Genomic DNA, 10,330 nt, shown 5'->3' with positions numbered 1-10,330 from the left:
CGGCCGGCCCCCAGCACCCCGTCCTTCCGCCAGGTGGGCCGCCGCGGGGTGCGAGGCGGGCCGGGCCCCGGTCCTCCGTCGCCCAGGTGACTCGGGACTCTCTCCCCGCCCAGGTGTCCAGCCTGAAGGAGCTGGTGGCCCGCGTGGTGCAGCGGCTTTGCGAGCGTGGCGCGCGGAACGTGCTGGCCTTCGGCTTTGGGCTGCTGAACGAGGCGCGCGGCGGGCCGCCTCTGGCCTTCACCACGAGCGTGTGCCACTACCGGCCGAACACGGTGACCGAGTCGCTGCGCGGCAGCGGCGCCTGGGGGCTGCTGCTGCGCCGCCTGGGCGACGACGTGCTGGTCCACTTGCTGTCGCGCTGCGCGCTGTACCAGCTGGTGGCGCCCAGCTGCGCCTACCAGGTTTGCGGGCCGCCGTTGCACGATCTTGGCGCGCCCACGTCGTCCCAGCGCCGCGCGCTCTGCCCCGGGTCGGCGCTCGGGTCCCCGCGCCCGCCCCGCAGCCGCAGTGCAGACGCCTGTTCGACCCCGCCCAAGAAGCGCAGGCGCGGGCCGGAAAGCGGCGAGCCGCGCGCCGTGCCCCTCGGAGCCGCGTCCGTCGGGGGCGAGCCGTCCCTGTCCGGGGGCAGCAGGAGCACTCTCGGGCCCCGCGCGGCCGTCGAGACCAAGCGCTTCCTCTATTCGCGAGTGGGCCGCGGCGCGGAACGGCTGCGCGCCTCCTTCGTGCTCAGCGCGCTGCCACCCAGCATGACCGGGGCGCGAAGGCTCGTGGAGGCCTTGTTCGTGGGCGCCCCGCCCCCCAGGCCTGGGCCACCCCATCGCTCCCGCGCGCGCCGCCTGGCCCCGCGTTACTGGCGGATGCGACCCCTGTTCCGCGAGCTGCTGGCCAACCACGCGCGGTGCCCCTACGGCGCGCTGCTCCGCGCGCACTGCCCGCTGCGGGTCGCGGCCGACCCCGACGCGGACTCGGACGCGCGGCGCCTAGCTCAGCTGCTGCGTGCCTACTGCAGCACCTGGCAGGTGTACGCCTTTCTACGCTCCTGCCTGCGCCGCCTGGTGCCAGCCGGCCTCTGGGGTTCCAGGCACAACGAGCGCCGCTTCTTGAGGTGCACGAAGAGATTTCTCTCGCTGGGCAAGCACGGGAAGCTGTCGCTGCGGGAGCTCACGTGGAAGGTGAAAGTGCAGGACTGCGTCTGGGTGCGCTCGAGCCCAGGTGGGTTTGGGCAGGGGTCGGGCAGGCTCCCTCCGGTTGGTTGGTTTCACAAACTCAAGAGATTCATATTGCTGCTTTGCTGGGCTCAGGCATATTCCAGGCCCCGGGACGGGATGGAGGGGATGTGAAGGAGCGCTGCTGATGCGGGGAGAGTCCGAGGGCTTATGACCCTGTTGACCTCACGGTCGGGGGGGGATGGTGCCTGGGGGCAAAAATGGGAGGTGCACCCCTCTGAGAGTGAGAGGAAGGGCTCCTAGGTGCCAAGGATGCCTTTGGTCACCAGTGTGCAGGTATGCGTCCACTTTCTTTTGCTACAGGGCAGGTTAGAGGGCACAGCCAGACGCGCAGACTTCTTTGAGCAGAGAGCTCCATCATTTTTTAGGCTAGAGCAGGGACCCCAGGGAGCCTAGGGGAGCCAGCTGTAGGGCAAGGGACAGCCTCAGCCTGTGGGGCCGTCCCTGCTGACTGGACGTGGTGGTTACACCTCCCATCCCGCGTGGAGGGGCAGCCAGGACAGACCTGGTCAGTTAGACTCTGCCGGCGCATTTGCTCTCTGGAAGCCCTGAGGTGCGGCTTTGGAACTGCCTGGGCTCACCCCAGCAATACTGGATCAGAGGTACAGGGCAGCCTGCCCCCTCTGCCAGAGGCTCTGGTCCCTTCCACCCGCTTTGCTGTGGCTGCAGGACCTTGCAGGCCCATGCCTCTGCTGCCTAGTGGTCCACCCTGGCATCAGGCTGCCCACCATCCACTCCTACAGCGTGGCTGCCTGCTGCCTCCTTTTCTCTTTGCCCTGTGAGATTCGCTGTAGCTTGGTGGTGTCCAGGTGGCGATCTGATTTCCTGTTCTGGGCACACGCTGTCTCTTGCTTGGTGTGGGCTCTGCTCCTGCCGCCTGTCCACTCAGGTCAGCTGCATGATGCTTTCCTCACGTGCCCCTCCCCTGTTCCCACATGGGGTCCCCTGGTCTCTGTGGAGCCTCCAGGTCCTCAGTTGGGTCTGTTTTGAATTTCATTTCTTTCCCCTGCTGTTGCATCCTCTTTACTTCTGTGGGTTTGGCCTTTTTTTCTGACTTCTTTGATTGCAGGTATGGCTATGTGTGTCCCTCTGAGTGCTGCCTTGGCTGTACCTGGTGCTTGCATTGCAGTCATTTCAACACCAGTGGCTTGTAGTCAAGCCAACACCGGTGGCTTTGGGTATTTTCACTTTTTTTTTGGTACATTTTGGATATACATAATGATGACATCATAGGGAATTTGCACCTGTACATGGTATATCTTGCTGCTTTTTTCCCATTCTTCTCTTTTTTTTTTCCCATTCTTCTCTTCTAGTCCCTCTTTTCCTCCTTATTTACAAAAGCTTTGTTTCCATTTTTTCCTTCTGTTCTTTTTTTCTTGTCCCTTCTTACCTCCCCTTCTCATTTGAACATTTTCTTCCCATTTCCTAATACCTGTTATACCTTTTGGTCCTTATTTACACTTTCGGTTTCTTGCACCAGAGAATGAAGTATTTATTTTTTTATTGGGGGGGGCGTTTCCGGTACCAGGAACCGAACTAATGACCTTGCGCTTGCCAGGCAGGCGCTGTGCCGCTGAGCTAAAGCCCCAGCCCCGAGAATGAAGTATTTAAACATGTGTGTCCCATTTATTTCACTTAAGAGTATGGTCTCAAGGTGCATCCATTTACTTAGAAATGCCTCAGGCTTGTCGTTTATGGAAGAACAGTACTCCATTATATAAGGGAGTACATTGGGCTGTTTCCAGGATTTAGCTATTATAAACTATGCTGCTATAAACATGGGTGTGCACATATCACTGTGGTATGATGCTTTTAATTCTTTCAGGAAGATACCCAGAAGGGGAATAGCTGGGGTGAATGGAACCTCTAGTTTTAGGGTTTTGAAGAGCCTCCACAATGATTTCCACAGTGGTTGTACCAGTCTATGCTCCCACCAACAGTGGAAAAGGGCTCCTTTTTCCCCACAGCCCCTCCAGTGTTTGTTATTGACTGATACCTTGATGAGAGCTGTTCTTTCTGGGGTGAGATGGAATCTCAATGTTGTTTTCACTTGCATCTCTCAAATGAGCAGTGATGGTGAACATTTTTTCATGTATTTGTCATTTCTCCTTCTTTATCTGAGAGGTGTCTATTCATTTCAGATGCCCAATTTTTATGTGGTCTTTAAATTTGTGGAGGGTCTGAGTTTTCTGAGATCTTTATTCTAGATATTAGTCCTTTGTCTGAGGAACAGCTGGCAAAAATTTTTCCCACTGCATGGGTTGTCTCTTCACTCTTATTGGTGGTTTCTTTTGCTGCTCAAAAGCTTTTTAATAAGATGAGATCCCAGTTGTTGATTGTTTGGGATAGTTCCTGTGTGTCTAGGTTTTATTCATGAAGTCTTTGCCAACAACAGTGTCTTCAAGAGTTCTACCTATTCTATCTTCCAGCAGATTTAGTGTTTCTGTTTTAATATTTTGATCTTTGATCCCTATTTTAATTTAAGCATGGTGAAAGATATGGGTCTGGTTGTAATCTTTGGCATATTTGGCTCTTTTGTCAAAGATAAGGTGGCTGAGTGTATTTGTGGTTATTTCTGCATCTTCTTATCTGTTCTGTTGATCCCCAGGTCTGGTTTTTTGGTTTTTTTTTTTTTTTTTTTTTGCCAGTACCATCCTGATTTTATCACAGTAGCTTTGTAGTAATTTGAAGTCAGGGGTTGTGATGCCCCCCGCCTTGCCTTTGTTGCCCAGAGTTGCCTTTGCTATTCTAGGTCTCTTCTGGTTCTAAATGAATTTTAGGATTGTTTTCTTTAATTCTGTGAGATATGCTATGAGTATTTTGACTGGGATTGCATTAAATGTGTGTAATAATTTTGGAAGTATGGCCATTTTCACTATATTGGTTCTTCCTACCTGAGAACAAGGAATATCTTTCCATTTTCTGATAATCTGCTTCAATCTCCGTTTTCAAAGTACTGTAGATTTCAACATAAAGTTGTTTTACTTCTTTTGTTAGACTGATTCCTAGGCATTTCATATTTTTGGATGCTATTGTGGAAGGTGTGGTTTCCTTAGTTTCTCTCTCAGTGAGTTTGTTATTTGTGTACAGGAATTCTATTGATTTTTGAGTGTTGACTTTGTATCCAGCTATGCTACTAGATTTGGTTATTATATCTAGAAGTCTTATAGGAGTTTTTGGGGTCTTCTATGTAGAGTATTATGTCATCTGCAAATAATGATAATTTAACTTCTTCCTTTCCTATCCTTTCTTTCTTTTGTCTAATTGCTCTAGCTAATATTTCCAGAACTATATTTAATATGAGTGATGTCCATAGACATCCTTGTTGGGTATTCATGCAGGCCTATTTTATGAGTCAGCGGCGAAGGCCCCAAAGATCAGGGGTGGAATCTAGGAAGTCTGTGCCCCAGGATGAAGGATCTGTGCTAGCAGGCTGAGGGATCTGCACTAGAGCCAGGAAGCAATGCTCAAAGCAAGAACCAGAGCTCCCCCAGAAGGTACCACAGCCATCCACAGCAAGTTAGGTCCCGAGCTCCTCCAATGGTAAAGACAGCTGAGTTCTCATCAGGAAAACCAATGCAGCAAGCTTCTTCAGGAGACTGAGCTGCACACCTTCTTCCCCTTTGGAGCCAGGAAGTGATGCCCAGAGTGAGGATCAGAGCTCCCCCAAAGTGAACTGAAGCTATTCTCAGTGCCAACACAGCCCCAAGCTCCTTGGAGAATGAAAACAGCCAACCAAGTTCATCAGGAAAGCCAGCAAGACAACCTCCTCCAACAGAACCAACAGCTCCTTACAGCTTCTACCAGCTCCCAACAGCCTCTCTCAGCTCCCAACAGCCTCACTTCTTCTTCTCCATTTCTGCCTCTTATGCTGCTGGTAGCAATCCCCAGGTGGGCCTCCCACACCCAGCACCATGCTTCTTCAGTTCAGCTGGGGGTTATAAGTTGGCCACCAGTTGTCAATCCACTACAGTGGTACAAACAGCAATAATGATAGCATCCAACACAACCTAGAAAATGACAGACTGAGGTAACTATTAATTTGCCACCTTTGGCCATATGTACTAGATTTTTCATTTTATAACAAAGTCTAAAATGAACCAGAAAATTGTATGCAGTACATAAGCCCTCAATGTGACAATCTTACCCTCAGGGGAGTAAATTTAAAAGTGGTTAGTGGAAAGAAATAGAGAAAGGGAAGAAGAAGAAGAAATAAGCGAGGCTGGAAGATCATGCAAAACTCGGCTCCTCGACCTCCTGCCAACTTCTCAGTTTTGTCTCACCCTAACGCTGCAAGTGGAGTGGTCACGTGACCTCAGCATCCTGTGTGGGGAGTGGGCGTGTCTGTTGCTTGTGCTCCAGGGCTGTTTACAGCAGGCACCAGCGGGAACGCACTTGCTGTCCGGCGGCTCTCGTGGCGGCCCTGTGCTCTTAGCTGCCCAAGGACTGCTGCACGGCGGCTTTTGCTTAGTGTCTTGCTGCTGCATCGTTTTTCTCCGATTTTTATTTACAGCTTTTTTGTATTTTCATAGTTTGGGGATGTCCTTTTAATGGTGTACGTACAGATGAGTTTTAAAGTTTATTTCCAGTCCAGTTGGACAGTTGTCCCTTAGGTGACAGTCTGTCGCCAGTTGCGTGATTGGAGACGTGTGTGTGGATGTGCTGTTCCTGTCTTGTCTGCCTGTGCTCTGTGTGTGTCCTCTTCCTTCCTGTCTCCTGGGTTATGGTCCGATTCCTCACTGTGGTGTTTCCGTCCTGTTTTTGCCTCAAGTGGTCAAAGGCGTCTGCCCAGTTCTCTGCTTAGTGGTTCCCGGACAGTCGCATCCCTGACCTCGTCTTAAGCAGTGGACCAGCCTTGGCCCGCCCCTCTCAGCACCCGCAGCGCACGAGCTCTTCCCTGCTGACGTGGCTCCCCCCAGGTGTCTTTGCTGGGTTAGGCCTTATCCTCGCTGTTGAGGCCATTGCCTACCTAGGTCCTCGTCCATCTCTGCTCCTATCTGCCATTGCCTGTGTCTCCCTGTCTTCTGGGTCTCAGGTTTCTTTTGTGTTTGCTGCTGGTGGTGAACTTGGCTTTATCTGGCTGTAGCTCCCGCTGGGTGCAGAGGCACCTGTGGAGCTCTTGTCACAAGCCACAGGGTGGGGCTCAGGATGGCAGAGGAGGACAGTCCCCTGGGCCTGTGGTGATCAATCTCCATCCTCTCTTACAGTGTGATGGCACGTGTGGTTGGCTGGGGTTGCCCAGGGGGGAAGCCCAGGTGTTTCTGGGTCTCCCTACTCAGTGGCGATGAGCTCGGTGTCCTACAACCCAGCCTTGTCACCAGTGCCGCTCACGGGTCGCTGGGGAGCATTCCAGCCCCCTCCATGCTGCTCACAAATTAGCGAGAGACCCAAGTCAGCATCACTCAGTGGGAGTAGAACCTGGGCCCCGTGTGCGGTTTAAACAATTCCAGCAGCCAAGCTTAAAAAGCAGAAAAGGTGAAATGAGTCCAGTGATGTTATTTGCACCTTGCCAGAGCCTGTTGTAGTGGGAGTGAGGTCGTCCTGAGAACATCTCCGGGGTCTGCTGCCAGCGTTGTGTGTGTGGCACTTCTGGGTTTGGACCTGCCTGTGTGCTGTGGTCCAACTGCAGTGCCCGGCACAGTGTAGCTGGGGTGAGGCGCAGGTCTGGCGGGTAAGGTGCTGTGTCCGTCTCATTCCAGGGGACGGCTGTGTCCCGGCCTCGGAGCACCGCCTGCGGGAGCGGGTCCTGGCCACATTTCTGTTCTGGCTGATGGACACGTACATCGTCGAGCTGCTCAGGTCCTTCTTCTACGTCACGGAGACCACGTTCCAGAAAAACAGGCTCCTCTTCTACCGCAAGAGCCTGTGGTGCGAGCTGCAGTGCATCGGAGTCAGGTGTGGTCGTCACATCACCGTCCTCGTGGGGTTCTGGTATCTGCAGAGAAGTCAGCTCTGGGGGTGTCACTGCCTGCTAGCCCCCACCCCCAGGCCCGTGGGTGCAGGTGGGGACCCCCATGGTGGCCCCAGCACTGACGGCCTGTATGGGATTCAGGCTGGACACCCCTCGACTCCTGGAGCAGAGGGCTTTATGCTGAGCAGAAGCAGTGGTAATGAGCCCACTCCTACATCGGGCTGCGGCTGCTGCTGCTCTGACTCGGGGTGGACCCCTTGCTGGCCACCCAGTGGGGCTTTGCTGTTTGCTCTGCCCACGGCTCCTGACAGGGCGGGAGAGGCTGGCCCAGTGCCGACCCACAGCTGCTTCTCTATCCTGACTTTGTCCTCCGTGCCTGGGGGTCCCTGGCAGCCAGACCGGAGCTTCTGAGCCTCAGTGTCTGCACTTTGGTCTCAGAGCTTTTCGCAGTGTCCTGAGTCAGAACATCAGTGGGAGGAGCCAGTGTCCCTCCTCAGAGGCACCATGGCCAGCCAGGACCCTGAACAGGCGCTGCGGATGGGTGGACGGGGGAGGGGGGGTAGTGCTGGGAGCGCGCTGGCCCTACCTGCCAGGCCTCCCATGCAGACCACCCCAGCAGGAGCCTGCCCAGGGCTGACCTGTGCCCACTGCAGGGCCCTGGGCTTCATGTCACGTGTGCCCAGCGTGTGCCCAGCGTGTGCCCTGGTACCTCTGTTCCAGGCAGCACGTCCAGAGGGTGCAGCTGCGGGAACTCAGGCTGGCCCCACCCACGTCCAGGCTTCGCCCACGTCCAGGCTCCGCCCACGTCCAGGCCCAGCCCATGTCCAGGCTCCGCTTTGTGCCCAAGCTCAGTGGGCTGCGACCCATTGTGAGCACAGGTGTGGTGGGCACCAGAGCCCCCCTTCCCCACCTGCACCCACAGGACAGAAAGGTGACCGCACGGTGCGCCCCCGCCCTTGCCGGGTGCTGGAAAAGACCTGGGCGCCCTCATGCCGGGAGGCGGGGGCGGGGGAGGTGGGAAAGACAGGGCTGGCTCTGCTGGGCGCAGGGGGCGGCACGGGGGGGCCTGGCAGGCAGGGGCTGCTCCTGCCACGCCTGGGCCCCTCAGCGCTGTGCAGCAGCTTCATGGTGCGGCGGGCACTGTGTGACGCCCGCCTGCAAGCTGGCCCTGCACCCCTAGGTCCAGCAGTTCACCCCGCGCCTCAGGACCCTGTTCAGTGTGCTGAACTACGAGCGTGCCCGGCGGCCCGAGCTGCTGGGCGCCTCCGTGCTGGGCCTGGATGACATCTACAGGGCCTGGCGGGCCTTCGTGCTGCGTGTGCGGGCCCAGGGCTGCGCGTCCCAGCTGTACTTTGTCAAGGTGGGTGCTGGCCCTCCTTGCCACATCCTGTGAGTTTCCAGGCCACCTGGGCACCAGAGCTATGAGGATGGGCCAGTGTGGGTGGCCCTAGGGCCCCTTCATCACCGGGCATGGCTGCCTTCAATTGTGTCCCCGGTAGGGAGGGCAGGGACCCTAGCCCCTTCTGGGGACACTCAGCTCCAAGGATAGAGACTTTGATCTTTGTGTGAGGCCTCGGATCTGTACCCTAGCTTCTTGGGGGCCCCCACTCAGGCAGAATCCCCTGGACATGGAACCACTTCAGAGGAGGAGGGAGCACTTGGCCGCCAGGCTCGGGAGGGACACAGGTGGGGGCCCTGCCCTGCTGCAGGGTGGTCCACATGGGTGTGGCTCCTGCGGAGGCACTGTGTGGCTGGGTGGAGCCAAGCAGTATCCTGTGGACCTCGTCCCTGACACTCCCCACCAGTAGTGGTCTGCATGGTGGGCCCTGCACACCTGACACTGAGGCAGTGCTCAGTGTCCTCTTGTACCCCGCAGGCAGACGTGTCTGGGGCATACGATGCCCTCCCACAGGACAAAGTCGCAGAGGTGGTTGCCAAGGTCCTCAGGCCCTGGGAGAACACGTACTGTGTCCGCCGGTACACCGTGGTACAGAGAGCCGCCAGGGGACATGTGCGCAGGTCCTTCAGGAGACACGTAAGGAAGGCGTGGACCATGCTGGGTGCGTTCGTGACATGCATGCGCACGGTGCAGGAGTCGTGTGCACACCCGCTACCTATGTCCACAGCCTAGGTGACTTGGCCTGTGTGTCAGTGGTATGGGCATGTAGGACCTGACTCCCTCTGTGGGGACCACAGTGAGGTGCCCTCTGTCCCTGTCCCAGCGTACTGATGGCCCGATGTGACACCGTGCCTGTCTAGGTCCTCTCCCCCAGCCCCAGGGCCTGCACTGGAGGGGGTCCCAGGCTCAGGCCTAATGGCACCCACAGCCTGGGGTGCTCTGTTTTTTCCTGGGACAAGGTGAACAGGGATCCTAGACCTGAGTGTGCAGCCACACGTGGCCACTGCCAAAAAAGGGTGTCCGTGGTCACTGATTCCCTGGGTTCCCTCCTGCTCCTGGCCACCTTGGTGGGTCCTAGGCTGAGCGCTGCCTGTGGTCTGTCCTCCCCACAGCAGTGAACGTAGGTAGCTTCCAGCCCGGGCTGTCCTTGTGGCCCCGCTGGGGACGTCCTGCCACGCCAGATGGATGTAGCCCTGCTGCTGGGGACGTCCTGCCACGCCAGATGGATGTCGCCCTGCTGGTAGTTAGACCAGGAGTGGAGCCGCCACTCGCTCTGGTTTTCGTGGTTTGCAGTTTCTCCTCCCGCGTGTGTTGCACGCACACCCACGTGTTGCACACACATGACAGTTCACATGTTAGTGCCTCTTCTGCAGTGGCCACCATTTGCTGACCATGTGGGGTGCCGTGATCGGGGTCGGGGTCATGGTTGCAGTCACGGGAGGGGGCAGAGCTAACCTCGGTGCTGGTGGCCTTGGGCTGTGCTCGCTCCCACACCTTCCCTGCTCTTCCCGCAGGTCTCCACCCTCGCCGACCTCCAGCCGTACATGAGCCAGTTTGTGGAGCACCTGCAGGAGACACGCAGACTGAAGGACGCCGTGGTCATCGAGCAGGTCCCCTCCCTGCCCCACACTCCTTGGCAAGGGTCCACACCTGGGGTCCCCTGCTTACCACGGGGCTGACTGCGGCATTAGGGGCATGACCTGGGCCACTCTGGCTACTCAGGACCCATTTTCTGCCCTCTTCCTACCTCTGGGTACCCCCTCCCCTGGTCACTTTGTTGGTGACTTGGTAGTG

The 10,330-nt window shown here is 56.6% G+C and overlaps 1 protein-coding gene across 1 annotated transcript in view; it reads left to right on the top strand.

Annotated features, from left to right (window-relative positions):
* Nucleotides 1–793: 793 nt before the first annotated feature.
* Tert (telomerase reverse transcriptase) overlaps nucleotides 794–10,330 on the top strand; it is a gene marked incomplete at its 5' end in the record, with an annotated part of 20,549 nt that continues 11,012 nt past the window's right edge. Inside the window, 6 exon segments of the mRNA XM_013505898.1 lie at nucleotides 794–1,212; nucleotides 6,926–7,121; nucleotides 7,858–8,068; nucleotides 8,318–8,497; nucleotides 9,014–9,172; nucleotides 10,051–10,146. Of these exon segments, the coding sequence (XP_013361352.1) occupies nucleotides 858–1,212; nucleotides 6,926–7,121; nucleotides 7,858–8,068; nucleotides 8,318–8,497; nucleotides 9,014–9,172; nucleotides 10,051–10,146 (1,197 nt within the window).

The sequence above is a fragment of the Chinchilla lanigera genome, unplaced genomic scaffold (genome assembly GCF_000276665.1).
Source record: "Chinchilla lanigera isolate Chin_1 unplaced genomic scaffold, ChiLan1.0 scaffold00103, whole genome shotgun sequence".
Taxonomy (NCBI): domain Eukaryota; kingdom Metazoa; phylum Chordata; class Mammalia; order Rodentia; family Chinchillidae; genus Chinchilla; species Chinchilla lanigera.
Note: the sequence above shows the minus strand (reverse complement) of the source record. Positions and strands in the feature narration are given on the sequence as shown.